At 45.9% G+C, this 18,894-nt stretch overlaps 2 protein-coding genes across 5 annotated transcripts in view; one reads left to right on the top strand and one right to left on the bottom strand.

The window, feature by feature from the left end:
* The window catches only part of ACAD10 (acyl-CoA dehydrogenase family member 10), a 38,386-nt gene extending 21,812 nt beyond the window's left edge, over positions 1-16,574 (bottom strand). Inside the window, 5 exon segments of the mRNA XM_035017014.1 lie at positions 696-854; positions 4,916-5,110; positions 7,091-7,239; positions 11,987-12,186; positions 16,486-16,574. Coding sequence (XP_034872905.1) covers positions 696-854; positions 4,916-5,110; positions 7,091-7,239; positions 11,987-12,173 — 690 coding nt within the window. The 5' untranslated portion in view covers positions 12,174-12,186; positions 16,486-16,574.
* Positions 1-18,894, top strand: part of BRAP (BRCA1 associated protein) — a 101,855-nt gene that overhangs the window by 54,127 nt on the left and 28,834 nt on the right. Inside the window, exon 1 of one of the 4 annotated variants that reach the window (XM_035017015.1) lies at positions 16,692-16,941. The exons of the other annotated variants lie outside the window; for them this stretch is intronic. Within the exon in view, the coding sequence (XP_034872906.1) occupies positions 16,860-16,941 (82 nt within the window). The 5' untranslated portion in view covers positions 16,692-16,859. Of the gene's footprint in view, positions 1-16,691; positions 16,942-18,894 lie in introns of those variants that run through there. 4 annotated transcript variants of the gene reach the window in all.

Below are 18,894 nucleotides of genomic sequence, written 5' to 3'. Positions count from 1 at the left end.
ATATTGAACATCAATCACCAGTCAACCCTGACCTGGCCTCCTGTCTGTTCTCTAAAAGGGTAGTTCTTTAGGGGGAGATAACCAAGAAGTCAGGTCTCTGAGCAAGGGCTTTGGAGGCCAGGATGTTCAGCTAACGAGGAAGCTGTAGGATGAGCTTCCTCTTCCCATTTAATTCCTAACCACATTAAACGCTCTCTGCTGGAAGAGTGTCAGTTAAGAGTCCATGATGCTCCTTCACGCCAGGAGGGCAGAATGCTGTGCCACCCTGTCCCGACGGCCCATCAGCCGCCTCATCATGAAAACACGAACATGGGAAGCCAGTCAGAGGTCTCCTTTCATGTGGCTTCTCACTCTTCAAAGCCACGACCCGGGTGGTCTGTGTGGCTGCTAGCTGCTGGCTCCCCACCCAGAACAGCGTCACTAGAACAGCCTAACTGCCCTCCCAAATGTCTTAAGCCTGCCAGCCACCCTCCTTGTGTAATTCTGTTCTCAAACTGCCTTCTTAGTACGTGTTTGTCCTACTTCCCTTTGAAAATGCGAGTGGCTCGTCACATAAATTTCCTAATTAATAAAAAAATGAGACTACAGCAGCATGGGGTAAAACCACTAAACACAACTATGTGAGCAGGACTATACAGAAATGCTTAGGCCAGTGCCTGGTGCACAGCCGGGGTTCAAAAAATTGTGACCATTACCTGAATGGTGTGAATGCCAAGGCTGGCGGCTGCTTTTATATTCAGTTCAAGATCGTCCAGAAAAATGGACTCAGAAGGCTGCAGGCCGAGCCGCTCCAAGCACAGCTTGTAGATCCTGGGGTCTGGCTTACAGAGACCTTCTAGGCAGGATTCCACGACCTGAGCGAGGGACAGGAATGAGAGGTGGCTCTAAAAGGCGGTGCTCCCACATGCGTACTGCCATAGTTTTTGAAAAGAATACTATAAGGACAGTTGAGATTTGTTATAACAAGTAACTTAAGAGTGTTACGACGTAAAATGTTGCTGCTTTTTCAAGTTGGATATGGAAATACTGCATTACTACCTAGGGGCAAGCTCAGAAAACCAGAGTTCTGGTTCAGACACGGTGTCCTCATCAGTAATGTGGGGATACTAATAGCTATCTTACCTATTGTCGTGGTTGTTGAGAACTTTAAATGAAAGTTGAGTGAGTTCCAAAATGACAAAGCATTTCGCTAATGTTAGATATTGTGGCTACACAGAAGAGCTGCACATTTCAGCCTTAGGAAAAGTACTTCACCTTTTTTTCAGAAAGAAGGCACTGGTTACTACTACAAAAGACACATGACCTTAACGTTCATATTTCAGAAGTTAAAACACAAAACAGCCATGCTCAGCTTAGATAAATCCCATCGTAGGATCGATGCCAAAGAGACTGTTCGTGGCAAAGAATCACTATTCCTTTCATGCAAAGAGGTCCCTTGTGTCCTGACAACCTTGCTTCAACCATGTATGTGATCCGGAACTGGGGGGAGTGGGGGTGCTGCTGGGGGTGCAGGAGCCCCCTGCAAAAGCTGTTCCAGTGCCAGGCAACCCTGCAGGTCCTCACACTGTCCCCGGGGCTTAATCTCCTAGAAAGTGGGCCTAAAATGGCCACAGAGGCTTAGACCCGCTACCCTCTGGTCTACCCTGAGAACAGATGTCAATCCCTGCTCCCTCCTGGAAAGACTCACACTCTCCAAGACCAAGGACAAACCTGGGGGCCCCTCCCTCTACTCCAGACTGCATTATTCAAGGTTGGGTGAGAGCTGCCCTTTCAGGTAAATAAATGTCCTGAATACATTGGACTCTCTACTTATGCACCTGAATGAGCTAAAAAAGACAAGCTCCCTATAGTGAAGACATTAATAGTGCATAGCAAAGGGTGTTTCAGACACAGACCAGGGTCCGTGCTGCAGGGGAGGCTGTGCTGGCTGAGACAGATGAGAGGGGGCGGTGAACCCAGGGGACAGGGCCAAGTTCTCATGAGCAGACATCTCTCAGAAGCCACTACGCTGAGAGTCACTGCATTGGGGAAGTGAAAAAATTCTTCAGATTTAAGTTTGATAAGATCCCTGGTCTTTTCCTTCTGTTCTATTTTGCAACTTGAAAAAGTTCTGGAGATTTATTTCATAACAACGTGAATATACTTAATGCTACTGAACTGAACACTTAAAAATAGTTATGATGGGGGCGCCTGGGTGGCTCAGTCGGTTAAGCGTCTGCCTTCGGCCCAGTTAATGATCCCAGGGTCCTGGGATCGAGCCCCACGTGGGGCTCCCTGCTCGGCGGTGAGTCTGCTTCTCCCTCTCCTCCCCACTCGTGCTCTCTCTCGCTATCTCTGTCTCTCTCTCAAATAAATAAATAAAATCTTAAAAAAAATAGTTATGGTAAATTTTATGTTATGTGGGTTTTAACAATAAAAACAATGTAGTAATTTTTTAATTAAAAAATTAGATGAAAAAATTTTTTAAGCTGAGACAGATTCCTATAACACTGAAGAGTTCAGCCTCTAATGTTGACAGAGATTATAGGATTGCTCACACTATTCCATCAAACGTGTGTGCGCGCATGCACGTGTATCTGTACATAGCCTTAGAGCTTTAGAGAACAAAAACCTACACCGTTAGCCTTGAAGAAATATTTTTAAAACTCCAGGTCTCCTGCAGACCTAAAATATGAAAACCCACCAGAAAACCTGCTGGAAAGCACATGCCAGAAAGCCTGTGAAGTCTAAATAAACATGTCCATTTTTTTCAAGAAGCTCATAGGTCTTTTCAATTGTAGCCTCATTTGGAGGGCTCAGTGTGAGCCTGACCAGCTTCAGTTGTCCAGATGAAGATATCATTCCTATAGCTGCACTGGATGGAAGGAATCTCTGAAAATAACTGCCACGTGCCAGGACCATGCAGGGAGCTTTGCATGCATTACTCTGTGGGGTGCACACAGCTACCCTACAACAAAGAAATTGCTCTTCCTGAATTAGAGATGAGGAAACTGAGGTTCAAGGCAGCAAAGCACGGTCCACGGTTTGCAAGTTGCAGAGACAGGACTGAATCTGGCTGAGGTTCCAAATGCTCGTGGGGAGGGAGCTTGGAAGATGTCTGTGTGTGTACTGCGGGGAAACCAACAATCAAAGCAGGTGGGGGCCAGGCAAGGTGTCCAGAGGGGAGAGGACTCTATCTCTGATGGGCTTTCTACAAGAAGGAAGGAAGATGTGGAAGGTGAAAACAGCACTAGGTTGGGAGGTTAATCCCCAGCCTTTGTGCTCTGAATTTCTACCCGTCAATTCTACTAGATTTTATGTTCTAAAATAGCACTGTCCAATAGAACCTTCTGCAGTGATGGCAGTGCTGTGTCTGCGCTGTCCAATACAGTAGCCGCTAGCCACATGTGGTGACTGAGCACTTGAAACATAGCAAGTGCGTTCTCCAGAGGGCCAGGATTGCCCGTCACATTTGACACAGTAACCCTTCACGCCCAGCCAGCGCCCCCCACACAGTAACGTTGCTCCGTAAGAATTTATATTCTAACTGAAGTTTAAGCAGGTCATCTATAACTAATTCCTACCTACCCCAGGATGATAATCTATTTTCTCTTGGGGAAGTGGGGAATCCTTTATAGCTACAGTAACCTCTTGGCACAGAAGATCTCAGTATGTTCTCAGTGTAGTTGGATAGTCTTAGCACTGGGCTATCCAATACAGTAACCACCAGCCATATGTGATTATTTACATTTAAACTAATAAAAACGAAATAAAATTCAGTTCTTCAGTGATACTATCCACACTTCAAGTGCATTATGTGACCAGTAGCAACCATACTGGGCATTTCCATTACTGCAGTAAGTTTTGTTAGACAGCACTGGTCTCAGGATTAATGCCACAGAATAGAGGGCAACATCATTGGTCTTTTTTTCTTTTTTTGAGGGGGGAGGGGCAAAGGGAGAGGGAGAGAGAATCATCCTAAGCAGGGGCTTGATCTCACAACCCTGAGCCAAAATCAAGTCAGATGCTTAGCCAACTGAGTCACCTAGGTGCCCCCCCCCCGGCTTTTTTTCTTTTTTAAAAATATTTATTTAGGGACGCCTGGGTGGCTCAGTCAGTTAAGTGTCTGCCTTCAGCTCAGGTCATGATCCCAGTGTCCTGGGATCGAGTCCCACATTGGACTCCTTGCTCAGCAGGGAGCCTGCTTCTCCCTCCACCTGCTACACCCCCTGCTTGTGCTCTCTTCCCCCCACAAATAAGTAAAATCTCTAAAAAATATATTTATTTAATCTCTACACCCAACATGGGGCTCGAACTCATGACTCTGGGATCAGTATTCACACACCCTTCCAACTGAGCCAGCCAGGCGCCCCAACAGGGTTGGTCTTTGAAGAGAAAAGGTCAACAGGCCCTTTAAGATGTGAGGACCAATGGAAATTTGTGTGTTATGTGAGGAATAAGGTTCAAATTCAGAATGTGAAAGAGTCTCTAAAGCTGAGGTTTCAACCAGTTATCAAGCCCCAGAAATACTGGACTTTGCTGAGAGCTCAGCAACCTTTTAAAAGTCCTCTTTTCGGGCGCCCGGGTGGCTCAGTTGTTAAGCATCTGCCTTTGGCTCAGGTCATGGTCCCAGGGTCCTGGGATTGAGCCCCATATCAGGCTCCCTGCTCATTGGGAAGCCTGCTCCCTCTCCCACTCCCCCTGCTTGTGTTCCTGCTCTCGCTATCTCTCTCTCTGTGAAATAAATAAATAAAATCTTAAAAAATAAAAAATAAAAGTCCTCTTTTCATCCTGTTATATCTAAACCTAATAAGTCAAGTTCGTCTGAATAAGAAAACCCATTCACTCAAGACCTGCTAAAAGGCAGCGTTTAATGATGCATCTGGAAGCAAGGACAGAGACTCTGTTTTGATTGTTTGGATCACTTTAAGCTTACCACATCAAACTGTTTCCGGTCCAGGGGCAAAAAGCTTTTCCCGTTGGTGAGATAAAAATTATTGCTCAAGACTGCAGTCCGAAGGCCTTTTGCCCGAATTTGAGTTATGGCCTCAGTCATCACTGGGAACTGCTGTGCCGCTTGCTCACTGGTCAGCAGAGAGAAAAAGGAGGCCACAGGTACAGAAGTCTTCGCCTAAAAGTGGGGAGGGGAGAGGAGTACCAACAATAATTAGAAGGAGGATGAACCGCTTATCACCAACAGAGAAAATATTGCTACCTAAAGGAATTCTCCTTCGGCCCTTGTGCAGAACTTTGTGTACAGGGTTGTAAGGACTGACTTCGAGTGCCTCTGGTGAGGGAATGGAGCTATTTATATCAATATTCCAGTTAAATGAATTCCTTATTTCACTCATGGATTGGCAATCTTCAAAAGTATCAACCCCAAAAGTACATGAAGCAGATCTAATTTAATTCTTAATGATCCGGAAGACATGTAATGATTTTCTATTGCCTGAGCATCACCACTATGAACTTCAGTTTCGGACCCATTTTTCATTTTTAAATTCAACCTACTCAGGTTTTGAAAACTCATCATATTTCAAAATCTGCAAAGGCAAGTCTGCGATTTTACACGATCACACACACACATACACACACACACATTGTAGAACAGCTTCATTGAAATACAATTCACATACTGCACAGTTCACCCATAAATTGTATGATTCAGTTTTTAATATGTTCACAAAGTTGTGTGACCATCACCACAAACAATTTTAGACCATTTCATCACCCTGAAAAGAAACCCCATATATACTGGCAGTCATTACCCATCCTACCCCCAACTTCCCAGTACTCTCAGTCCTAGAAAATCAGTAATTTACTTTCTTTTCCTATAGATTTCCCTATTCTGGGCATTTCATATAAATGGAATCATACAGTATGTGGTCTTTTTTGACCAGCTTCTTTCTTTCATTTAGCACAATGTTTTACATATATATTTGAAATTGTAGTAAAATATACATAACAAAACATTTACTATTTTAACCACTTTAAGTGTGTAGTTGGGTGGTATTAAGTACATTTGTTATTGTGCAACCATTACCACCACTGGATCCACAGAACTTTGTTTACTATATTTTAAATCATATTTTAGTAGGATTACTGTGAAGTTTACACTTGAGTTAATGTAAATAAAGAACTTAGAACAGGGGCACCTGGGTAGCTCAGTCAGTTAAATAGTTGCCTTCAGCTCAGGTCATGATTCCGGGGTCCTGGGATCAAACCCTGTGTCGGGCTCCCTGCTTGGCAGGGAGCTTGCTTCTCCCTCTCCTCCCCACTAGTGCTTGCTCTCATGATCTCTGTCTCTCTCACTCAAATAAATAAAATCTTAAAAAAAAAAAAGAACTTAGAACAATGCATAGTACAGAGAAAAGGTTCAATATTATTATTGCTTTATTTTTTTTTATTAAAAAAAATCTTTAAAAATGTATTTATTTGAGAGAGAAGAGAGACAACATGAGCAGGAGGGGCAGAGGCAGAGGGAGAGAGAGAATCTCAAGCAGACTCCACGCTGAGCACGGAGCCCAATGCAGGGCTCGATCCCAGGACCCTGAGATCATTACCTGAGCCAAAACCAAGAGCTGGACGCTTAACCTACTGTGCCACCCAGGCACCCCTTATTATTGCTTTAAATAAGCTTTCTAATCAAAGCCGTTATGCAGACAGCTCCTATTACAGATGAACAGCAGCTGATGGAGGAGCTTAGTAAAGAATACTTTTATATATTCATATATGTAGCTAAAGTTGAGTACCTGGGGATGGAAGAAATACATTAAAAACTTGTAACATAAATGGGTAATGGGTGTTAAGGAGGGCACTTGTGATGAGCACTGGGTTATATGCAAGTGATGAATCACTAAATTCTCCTGAAACTAATATTACACTGTACGTTAACCAACTAAAATTTAAATAAAAACTTGAAAAAAACCAACTGACCAAACCAAACAAAATAAATAAAAACTTGATATATTAAAAAAAAACACAAAAAACCTTACAAGAGATTATTAGGTTTTTACTTTTTTATTTGCAGCTTAATCAACTTAATGAGTGAGTATGGCATCCACCCATTTGGGAAAAAGAGTATGTAAATTCAAATGTGTTTATCACTCACAATGTCAGAGCAAAGTCTCCCAAATTCTTGCAAGAAATCCTCTGTTGTTATCTCTCCCCTCGTAAGTTTCATCCAGGGCCCATTTTCACCACCTAAGATCCAGGCCTTCCGTATAGTTCCAGGAGGGATATGATTTTGTAGCTCCCATTCTATAGGAAGTAAAATATGCAATGAGTGAAGAACATTGGCAGATGGCTGGGCTTTGGGAAGCCCTGGGGAATTACTGAACCAGTCCCTGAGGCACTGCTGTGGTGCCAGGTGGATTCTGCTGGGAATCTGAAGAAATTCAGGAAATGCAAAATCTCAGCCTTAAGCCTCCAAGGCAACAGTGATACCGAGGGGATGCAGCTAAGTGTCAGGTCCTTACCACCTGCTTGACGTGACTCTGGACACTGCGTTATGCATTTTCTTCCTGGGTCTCTCATTAGCTGGCTCACTCACACGGTCCTGCCATGTGGTAAGGAAATACATGTGTAATAAGCTGGATTCTGGCAGCACTTGCAAACAAGCCTGTCATTTTGTAAACTGTAGTAATCCTGGATGGCAGTGGGGCTGGTGGTACACGGGAACGTTCGCTTGGAGGATGCCGTCTTTGTGGACTAAAGAAACTTTCTATCCACAAGAGGCTCAGTCAGTGAATGGATCAACATTCATGTACACTGGGAACCTTTAGACAGGGGCTGCTTTTTCTTGTACAAGGTTGTTTTTTCTTTCTAAAATATAGCTGCTATGGGGCAAAAATATGTAAGGTAATCATAATTATTTCTAAGACATAATCTTTACACATTTTTTCTTGTTTTGATAAAGTAGGGCTTGTGCATTGAAAATATCTGACTATAGGGCGCCTGGGTGGCTCAGTTGGTTAAGCGACTGCCTTCGGCTCAGGTCATGATCCTGGAGTCCCAGGATTGAGTCCCGCGTCGAGCAGGGAGCCTGCTTCTCCCTCTGACCCTCCCCCCTCTCGTGTGCTCTCTGTCTCTCTCATTCTCTCTGTCTCAAATAAATAAAATCTTAAAAAAAAAAAAATTTAAAAGAAAATATCTGACTATAGAAAGTGTAAAAAAAAGTAAAATGACAAGCAATCTCACCCTTCAGAAATAATCAGTGTTACTAATCTGATCTATATCTTTCGAGAATAGCAAGACTTTTTTTTTTTTTTCTGAGAGAGAGAGCATGAACACAGGAGAGTGGGGAGGGGCTAAGGGGGAGAGAGAAAGAATCTTAAGCTGACTCCACGGAGCCCGATGAGGGGCTCAATCCTACCACTGTGAGATCATAACCTGAGCCAAAACCAAGAGTCGATGCTTAATGGACTGAGCCACCCAGGTGCCCCGAGAATAGCAAGACTTTTAAAGCTCAATCCAAATAATCATACTTGTTTAATTTGAGAACTAAAGTGTGTAACATTTTTTTAATGTTTTATTTATTTATTCATGAGAGTCAGAGAGAGAGAGAGAGAGAGAGGCAGAGGCAGAGGGAGAAGCAGGCTCCCCGCCCAGCAGGGAGCCCGATGTAGGACTCGATCCCAGGACCCTAGGATCATGACCTGAGCCGAAGGCAGATGCTTAACCATCTGAGCCACCCAGGCGGCCCAAGTGTGTAACATTTTTTATGGTCTGAGAGTTGGCAAGCACATAAGGAAACTGGTATTCTCATATACTGTTGATGAGAGTGGAAAAAAGTACAACCTCTATGGATAGCAAAATTTTAAATGTATATCTGATATAGTAATTCCACTTTCTAGGAATTTCTCCCACAGATAGATCTATAAAAGTCAGCAAAGAGTATGTACAAGGCTGTGCAGAATTGCAGAATTGTAATCAAAAGAATCAGAGGGTGCCTGGGTGGCTCAGTCGGTTAAGTGTCTGCCTTAGGCTCAGGTCATGATCTCGGGATCTTGGGATCAAGTCCAGAGTTGGGTTCCCTGCGGAGCCCTCCCTCTGCCCCTCCTACCACTCATTCTCTCTCTCTCAAATAAATAAAATCTTAAAAAAAAAAAAAGAACCAGAAACTTAAATGTATAATAAATGTTAAATCGGGGCGCCTGGGTGGCTCAGTCGTTAAGCATCTGCCTTCAGCTCAGGTCACGATCCCAGGGTCCTGGAATCGAGCCCCGCATCGGGCTCCCTGCTTGTCGGGGAGCCTGCTTCTCCCTCTCCCACCCCCCTGCTTGTGTTCCCTCTCTCGCTGTGTCTCTCTGTCAAATAAATAAATAAAATCTTTAAAAATAAATAAATAAATAAATAAATGTTAAATCAACTATGGTACATCCATATAATGGAATACTACACAGATGTATAAACTAGACCAAGGAGGGGGTGCCTGGGTGGCTCAGTCATTAAGCGTCTGCCTTTGGCTCAGGTCGTGATCCCAGGGTCCTGGGATCAAGCCCTGGGATCAAGCAACAGGCTCCCTTCTCCTCCCTCTCCCTCTGCCTGCTCTCTCTCTCTCTCTCTGTCAAATAAAATCTTAAAAAAACAACAACAAAGCTTTGGGGCCCCTGGGTGGCTCAGTCGTTAAGCGTCTGCCTTCGGCTCAGGTCATGATCCCAGGGTCCTGGGATCGAGCCCTATGTCAGGCTCCCTGCTCAGCAGGAAGCCTGCCTCTCCCTCTCCCACTCGCCCGCTTGTGTTCCCTCTCTTGCTGTCTCTCTCTCTGTCAAATAAATAAATAAAATCTTTAAAAAAAAATAAACTAGACCAAGGATATGCAAAATATGGCCTGGGAACCAAATCTGTTTTTGTAAGTGAAGTTTTATTAGAACACGACACCCATTCATTTACTACTGTCTGTCACTGTTTTCTTGCCACAACAGCAAAACTGAACAGTTGTGACAGGGATGGTATGGCTTGCAAAGCCTACTTAGCCCTTCATAGAAAAAGTTTGCTAACTCAGACACACCTTGGCAGAGGTTAAACCGATCTGGGAACATGCCAGCCGGGAACATTCTACCCAGGGAGGAGGTCAGAGAAGCCTTCACAGAAGAGAAGTCTTAAAATCAATACTAACAACCACCACAAGATGTACTGAGTACACAAGACTCCAGGCACTGTGCTTAACTTTTTTTTTTAAAGATTTTATTTCTTTATCTGTCAGAGAGAGAAATATCCTGCACAAGCAGGGGGAGAGGCAGGTAGAGGGAGAAGCAGGCTCCCCACTGAGCAAGGAGCCTGACGCAGGACTCAATTCCAGGACCCCAGGATCATGACCTGAGCCAAAGACAGACGCTTAACAGACTGAGCCACCCAGGTGTCCCTACATTGCTTAACTTACCATCAAAAGTACCAGTAGGATTTGAACAGGTAGAGGGGGTGGGGAAGGGTAGCTGCCAGCAGAGGGGAGAGAACTTGCAAAGACACAAGAGTGTAAATGTGTTTGGCAAGTTTAAAGAACATCAAGTAGCCCACTGCAGCTGAAACATGGGCAAAGCTGCGACAAAAGGACGTGAGGGCTAATTTGCAAGAGGCCTTCGGATACCAAGCAAAAACTTCTGGACTTAGGGCGCCTGGGTGGCTCAGTTGGTTAAGCGACTGCCTTCGGCTCAGGTCATGATCCTGGAGTCCCGGGATCGAGTCGCCCGCATCGGGCTTCCTGCTCGGCGGGGGGTCTGCTTCGTCCTCTAACCCTATCCCCTCTCAGCTGTTCTCTCTCTCTCATTCTCTCTCTCTCAAATAAATAAAAATAAAATCTTAAAAACAAAACAAAACAAAACAAACTTCTGGACTTAATCTAAGGGACAAAGCACAGGCACTCAAGGATTTGAAGCAAGGGAGTGAGGGGATAAGATCTGTATTTCAGAAAGGTAATTCTGGGGGCTGCGTGGAAGGTGGCGCAAAACCCAGAATGCCAGGAGGCAGAGACAGAAGAGTTAGGAGGTTCCTGGGATGGTGCAGGTGGGGGAAGATAGGGATCGAAATCTGGGCCGAGGCAGACAGGAGTGAGTGAAGCAAATAGGTTCTCGAGATATTCTGGAGAAAGTTGAGAAAACTCCTGTCCAGTAATCTTTGTTTTCGGTAAAAAGAGGAGTTTCAGCTGTTGGCCAAGGATGAAGGTTTGTGGCGGGGGGAGTAGGATGACTGCTGGGGAGGTCAGAACAGCCCCGCAGTAAATGTCAAAGGAATATGAGCAGAGGAATAGAGAGGATGAGCGCCCAGCTGCAGCTGGAGGTAAAAAAACTGCTCTCCAAGTCTGCTTGCTCAGCTGGGTCAGGTGAGAAGGGAATCCTCGCGGAAATGAAGCCAGGAGGCCAGAAGGGGGAGCTCTCGCGCCCTTCCAACTCTGTCAGTTAAAGAATCTCCAATGGGAAAGGATCATCACTTCCTGGCCTCAACAGGAGGAAGATGTATGCTGAACTCACTACCCCAGCAACTTGGCTGATGAGAAATCATCATCACCCTGAGCTCCTGCCTTTCTCCAGTGGACTTCTGTTCAAAACAAGCCCTAATTTCCTCTTCTTTCTCCATAAAATAATGTTCCTCTCCTTTGTGAGACTAGCCTATGGTATTGGCCATAGCTTGCTTGTCCCAAACCGCAGTTCTCTTGCTATTCCCAAACAAACTCATTTTTGCTGGTAAAATAACTGTTTCATGTTTAAGGTCAATAGGAAATGTTTACTCAGGGGCATATAAAACCTGTACTTGGGTTGGCTTAGCATGGAGAACTGCCCAACCAGCCACCATAGTAGGTCAGCTCTTGGGCCTTTTTTCCTTCCTGCTGGCTGGAATGAGAATGTGATGGTAGGAGGCAAAGCAGCAAAGACAGACCATGAGGTGAAACTGGAAATGAAGGGTACTCACAGCAGAGCTGCCCAAATGTTCCTCTCAGCCTCCCCTTACACACTGCATTCCCCCTACCCCGACCCTAGTCTCCAAAAGTGAAACAGAATGTAGAGCTCACCTGCGGCCACTCTCCCTGGAGAAGGAATGAGAACTCCACCCATGTCAAAAATCACCGCTCTGTAGGTGCCGCCTCCAGAATGTGCCCATCGCCTGGCTGGCTGGTGCCTGCCCTGGATGTGTTTCAGGAAGGCTACCCTCCAAGCACACTGGAGATGTGAGGACTGGAAAAGCTTCCTTATGCACATGTTGAGGCCAACACTGCACGAGAAGAAGACACAGGGCACAGCTTGCCTTCACTGCCTCCCATCCAGACCTCCATCCGGGAGCTCAGGCATGCCAACTGGACATCTCCACTATCTCCCGCAGACCCTTCAAACCACAACCAGAATTGAACCCTCCTGGACTACTCTGTTTTCTAAGCTCCTTAGCCTAGTAAAGGGTTCCACCATTCAGCTAGCTGCTCAAGCTAGAAATCTGGGGTTCACTCCTGACTTCTCTCAGTCCCCCACCTGGCCACCTCAATTCCATGTGCTCTGTGCTGTCGTCTTCCTCCTGAAAATCGCCATCGACCTCTCTCCACTTACTACCCACAGATTATCTTGCCCACAGATCACTGCAACAAGCCTAACGGATCCCCTTGCCTCTTCTCAAACTCCTCATTCTTTCTCCACTCTTCAAGCAGAGTTAAGACTGCTCCTTCAAAACTGCAAATTTGGCCACATCCTAACGCCATTTAAAACTTTCAATGGCGGGGCGCTTGGGTGGCTCAGGTGGTTAAGCGTCTGCCTTCAGCTCAGGTCATGATCCCAGGGTCCTGGGATCGAGCCCCGCATTGGGCTCCCTGCTCAGGAGAAACCTGCTTCTCCCTCTCCCACTCCCCCTGCTTGTGTTACCTCTCTCGCTGTCTCTGTCAATTAAATAAATAAAATCTTAAAAAAAAAGTAAAACTTTCAATGGCTCCCCACTGCCCTCAAGATAAACTCTGTTCCTTAGCCTGTCTCAAGAGGCCCTCTAAGATCTGCCCCCTACTCTTGGCAGCAACTCTCCCTCTTTTTTCACCTTAATCTGGATGCTGTGGACACACAAATCTATATGCAGCTTCTTTAAACACATGATGTTCTCCTCCAGCTACCATGCCTTTGCCTGTGCTGTTGCCTTGCCCTGGACTGCTCCCTTCCACCTGTTACCTGGCTAATTCCAAATTGTCCTTTAGGTTGTAGTTTACCTATCACTTACTTCAGGAAACCCCCTTTGGCTACCAGAAAAGACAGATGAGAAGCCTCTCCTGTATACTCCCAGAATGCCCAGTACTGACCTCCTCCTGTTACGGATGGCGCCTCCATCACACCAACAGCCTCCTAACTGTTCTCCCTTTGTCTCTTTTCTCATCAGAAAGTTAAACCCCCCCCACACACACACACACAACACACACATATGTATATAGACATATACCTATATACAGGGATAGAGATAAACCAAACGTGGCAAGATGTTTAGTCAATCTAGGTGAAGGACATATGATGAAGAGTATATGAGAGATCATTCACTGTACTATTCTTTCAACTTTTCTGTATCTCTGAAGTAAAAAGCCGGGGTAAAAACAAATTAATGGAAGCAAATGCTATTTGCAGTCAGGTCTGTATGAAAATCTTTGCACTTTTTGTGTGATTTCTATAGCTTCAAAGCTTACTAAAAATCGGTTTGGACAACATAGTTTGGGAAGACAGCCTATAAGTTTATGGGAGTCACTTCAGTGTGGCCATCAGGATTCAGTAAGCCATAGAAGACTCTAAAGAAAGGGTTCTCAAGCAGTAAATCCTTGAGATGATACAGTGTGTTTTTCATATAATTGGAAATTTGCAGAACTGGAAGGGGGGGTTGAAATGAAAAACTTAAAGGTTGATTTGCATTTTCAGTTTTACTTATGTTCCCACACCAAGGCCAGAGTTTATAATGGAAGTTTATTTATAGGCTTCTAAAAGCCTCAAAAACTGTGTCAGGGCTTAACGGTGGTGAAAAGCATCTCTGGGGCCTGAAGGGCTGGCTTGCATCTCAACTGAGGGTACTAATGGATGAGTGGGCAATGCTCCCATGACCAGCTTGCTTATTCCTTCCAACTAGAGATGATGGTTCTGTTCTAGCCACTTCCCAACACTCTCTTCAGAGTGGCAAAACACTGTTTCTCCCACCTCCAGGCTCTGGGAGCTGTGCACTGTGACAGCTTTTCCCACTTCATCTGCTGTACACTTCACTCATTTTTACATCACAGCCTCAGCTTTACCTTTACATCCTCTCAAGAGGCTTTTAACATTTCTTTTGTTTATGTTTATTTTTTTAAGTAGGCTCCACACCCAACATGGGGTTCGAACTCAAGAGTCTCATGTTCTACTGACTGAGCCGGCCAGGCACCCTGAGGCTTTTTCTTTTCCAGGCAGGCTCTGGTACTACTTTTTTTTCTTCTTAAACTCCTATTGCTTCTTCTCCATACCTTCACTAGAGCATTTACTCCATTACACAGTAACTGTTTTCATGCTTATCTGCTCCTATAATTGTAAGCTCCTTAAAGCAAGGCCTATCTTATCTTTTCATCTTTGTATATATTTCATCTTTGTGTATACCCATCCCCCTGGGGCCTAGCACTGCATCTAGACACACAGCAGATGCTCAGTATAAATGAGTTGGAAGGATGTATAGATGAATCAGAAAATAGGGCAAGGCAGGGGACAGGTTTAGTTGTTGATAGCCACAGAAAATGGTAACAAGCCCAACTTGCCCATCATTAACTATTCTCTGGAACTAGCATGTTCCTTCTGTACCATAGAGAATATTTGTCTTCTTTCAGAATAATGGGATTAGTATGATAATGTAGCCTTGCTACTTAATTTATGCTTTTATAAATATGCAGTGTGTTGTCACATATTAAGAAGATGGTTTAGGGGCGCCTGGGTGGCTCAGTCGCTAAGCATCTGCCTTCAGCTCAGGTCATGATCCCAGAGTCCTGGGATCGAGCCCCACATCGGGCTCCCTGCTGAGTGGGGAGCCCGCTTCTCCCTCTCCCTCGCTCCCCCTGCTTGTGTTCCTACTCTCGCTATCTCTCTCTCTGTCAAATAAATGAATAAAATCTTTAAAAAAAAAAAAAAGAAGATGGTTTAGTAAAAAGGTTGAGTGTGGCTCTGGAATCAGATTGCTTGGGTTTGAATTCTAGCTCTGCCACTTACTAAGTGTGAGATCCTGAGCAAGTTTCTCTGAGACTCAGGTTCTTCCTCCCTCTGTAAATGGGAATAATTATATACCAGTCTCATAAAGTTGTTACTATTACATGAAATAAAGTATGTAAAGCACTCAAGTTAGTACCTGGCACACTATTAAATGTTATCTACCACTGGGGCACCTCGGTGGCTTAGTTGTTTAGCATCTGACTCTTGATTTCAGCTCAGGTCACAATCTCAGGGTTGTGAGATCAAGCCCTGCATCTCGCTCTGCTGCTGGGCGTGGAGCCTGCTTAAGATTCTCTCTCTCGCTCTCCCTATGCTCCCCACTCCTTCTCTAAAAAAAAAAAAAGAAAAGAGAAATAAAAATGTTATCTAGTATTGTAGTATACTATAAAAAGTTCATGATGTCTCATAGGTTATATGCATATACTATGTGAATATGGCATATGCATCAGCGATTCTCAACGGGGTGTGATTTTGGTCCCAAGGGGACATTTGGCAAGGTCTGGGTACATTTTTGGTTGTCACCACTTGGGAGATATAAACAGTGTGTATTGAAACATATTTCATAAGATGCAGTCACAAGCTATATACACATATAGCATGTGGTTATGTTATATGCATATGTAGTCCAGGATGTGCTGTGACGCATCCTAGAAATCCTTACAGCATATGCTTGGAATAGCATCCTGTCATGTGTGCGACATTTAGGTATTGACTGTGGCTCTCTATATGCTAAAAGCAGTCTGACATACTGGAAAGAAAGCTGAATCTAAGAAAAAATGATATATGTAGAGCCACAGGCTCTTTTTCATGCCCATGGCTGTATATTATCCCACTTTTATGTCAAAAAACCTAGCTCAAGGTCACACAACCGATCAAGGTCGACTCCATTAGAGCAGGAACTGTGTGCTTATCCCATTCACGAAAACATCCCCACCACCCCAACAGTGCTTAGGCTCGCAGTAAACCTTTGTGAACTTACGGAGCCGGGAGCAGGGCCCAGATTTAACTCCCGACACCGTGCGCTTAACCAGCCCACCGCCCTACCTCGACATCGTCAGAAACACTGCCATCGAGTCCCTGTTCCTCAAGGGCCTTCAGAGAGGCGAAGACACCTCTCTGCGCTTTGGCGTATCTATCTGTAAAGTGTGGCTAACGCAAAGCAACCCCTCCAGCGCTAGAGCGCGGGGTCAAACACAACAAAGGGGCAAGAGCTCGCCACAGGGCACGGTTCCTCGGACAATTCGGAGACCTCGCCGACCCGGAGACCCCTCGCCGTCGGGAGGCAGCCTGAGGGTAAGGCCTCTGAGAGAGGTAAACTCGGGCCTGGGCGCAAACCCACCGATCGGCCTAAGAGGGCACCCGGCGCCTGCAATCTCCGTAAGCTTCCTCCTCCCCGACCTCCTCAAGATTTCCGTCCGGGGGGCGCAGACTCACCTCGGCGTCCTTACGCCAGTCACGTGGCCGCCACTCTATCCAATCGGAGCGCGCGCTGCTCCGCGCACGCGTAACCTCGAGGGTCGACGACGGCGGCCGGGAGGCGGAAGTGAGGGTTGTTGTGGCTCGCAGGGTTGCGCGCGGAGCTGCTGCTACCGAGGCAGCGGCGGCGGCGCTGAGGCGGTGGCCGCGCTGCCGACCCTGGGCCGCTCGGCCTCTCAGCTCGCCTTCCAGCCTCTCCTGAGCCCGCCGGGGCCCGCGCCGGCCAGCGCCTGCCCTATGAGTGTGTCACTGGTTGTCATCCGACTGGAGCTTGCGGAACACTCGTCCGTCCCCTCCGGCTTCGGCTTCAGCGCCGCCGGTGAGTCCCGCGGCCTCGCAGCCTTGCGTCTGGCCCCGCGCCTGGGCCCGGGAGGCTCGCGCTCCCAAAGTACGCGCCCGGGGAAAGGCGGCGGCGAGGGCCTTTGTGTCGGGAAGAAGCTGAGAGGTGGTTGAGATTCGTCTCATTCCGTCCATCCTAAATAGGCCTCTCGGATGTCATCTCTGGGAAGCCCTTCCCGGTCCCTCCCTCCTTGTGCCTTCCCACGGGCACATTGTTTATACCTGGCGCGTCGCCCTCTCCACCCTGGGTTAGAGTCAAGTTGTGTAAGTTGCTCTCCTCCAGGCTTTGTGAGGGCAGCGACTGGATCCCAGAGATGCTGACGGTTCGTGGTTTAATTAAATCGTTCCTCTTTGGAAGAATTTCTGTTTAGGCGCCCTGCAACTACAGTAGTAACTGTAGCTAAAGTTGGTACACTTCCTGTGTCGCAGCACTGTACTAAACACTTTGTGTGTATTCTTTTTTTTTTTTAAGATCTTATTTATTTATTTATTGACAGAGATAGCGAGAGAGGGAACACTAGCAGGGGGAGTGGGAGAGGGAGAAGCAGGCTTCCCGCCGAGCAGGGAGCCCGATGCGGGGCTCCATCCCAGGACCCCGGGATCATGACCTGAGCCGAAGGCAGACGCTTAACGACTGAGCCACCCAGGTGCCCCGTGTGTATTATCTTCTTTAATTATCTTCGCAACAACCCTGTTAGGTAAATGTACGCGCCTTTTACAGGTTAGGAAACTGAAGCCCAGTGATTAAATGACTTGCCCACCATTGTCCTGTAAGTGGTGAAACTGGGATTCTAACTCAGAGCTAGACTTGAGAGTCTGAGCTGTTCATTACCAGCCACACACAGCCTCCTTCATGGGGAATGCAGCTATGCCTGTGTTCCTTGGACCTTAAGCAATTTCCTAACAATAACATTTATTCAAGAAGTAATTACTGAATGCTCACTCTCTGCTGGAACTTTAGTTGTTTGCAGAATAAGACATGGTCCCGGCTTTAATGGCACCGGCAGCTCAATGAGGTAGACAGGTGAATTAAATAATTACAGAATAAATGTGGAATTACATCCTTGAAAAGAGCTGTGAAGGAAAGGAGGAGTTTAGAAAGCTATCACGAGGATATTTTTGGTTTGGGGAGGGGGCCTGGGGCAGGTAGAGATGGTGTCCTTAGAAAATCCCCTGAGGGGGGCCTGGGTGGCTCAGTCGTTAAGCGTCTGCCTCCCGCTCTGCCTTCTGCTCAGGTCATGATCCCCGGGTCCTGGGATTGGGCCCGCATTGGGCTCCCTGCTCAGTGGGAGGCCTTCTTCTCCCTCTCCCACTCCCCCTGCTTGTGTTCCTTCTCTCACTTTGTCTCTCTCTGTTTAATAAATGGATAAAATCTTGAAAAAAAAAATTTAAAAAGAAAAGAAACTCCCCTGAGTGTGTGAATTTTGGAGCTGCAGATTAAAAATTGAATATGATTTAATGGGTTACAAGCACCTTTCAAAAACTACCAGTGATCCCTAAGTTGTGAAAGTCAGCTAAATTGACATTAGGCACGAATACACCTCTACACAGGTCAGTCCTTGATTTACTGAAGACCTTCCAGGGTGTGCTAGGCACTGTGGTGTAAGTGCTAGGGATACAGTGGTGGGCAAAACAGGCCTGGTTCCTGCTCTGATAGAACTTACATTAAGAGTATTTCAATCGAGTCTCCAAGTTCCTTTTCCATTTGTGTGTGTTTCATTGATTTAAGACTGTGATCACAGATTTTCATAGTATGATTCATGGCATGAGGCTAACCCAGGGTGTTTAAGAAGACTACTGCTAAAGGTTTTTGAATTTTTATTAATGGACCCGAGACCTTCATTTGGATCTCAACACAGTCTCACTTTACCAGAGATTACTTAAAATGTTGGTTCAATACGGACATAATCACTGTTGAACCTTCTCTAAAGCT

Source organism: Mirounga leonina, unplaced genomic scaffold (assembly GCF_011800145.1).
Source record: "Mirounga leonina isolate KUSES-001 unplaced genomic scaffold, KU_Mleo_1.0 Mir_171, whole genome shotgun sequence".
NCBI lineage: Eukaryota > Metazoa > Chordata > Mammalia > Carnivora > Phocidae > Mirounga > Mirounga leonina.
Note: the sequence above shows the minus strand (reverse complement) of the source record. Positions and strands in the feature narration are given on the sequence as shown.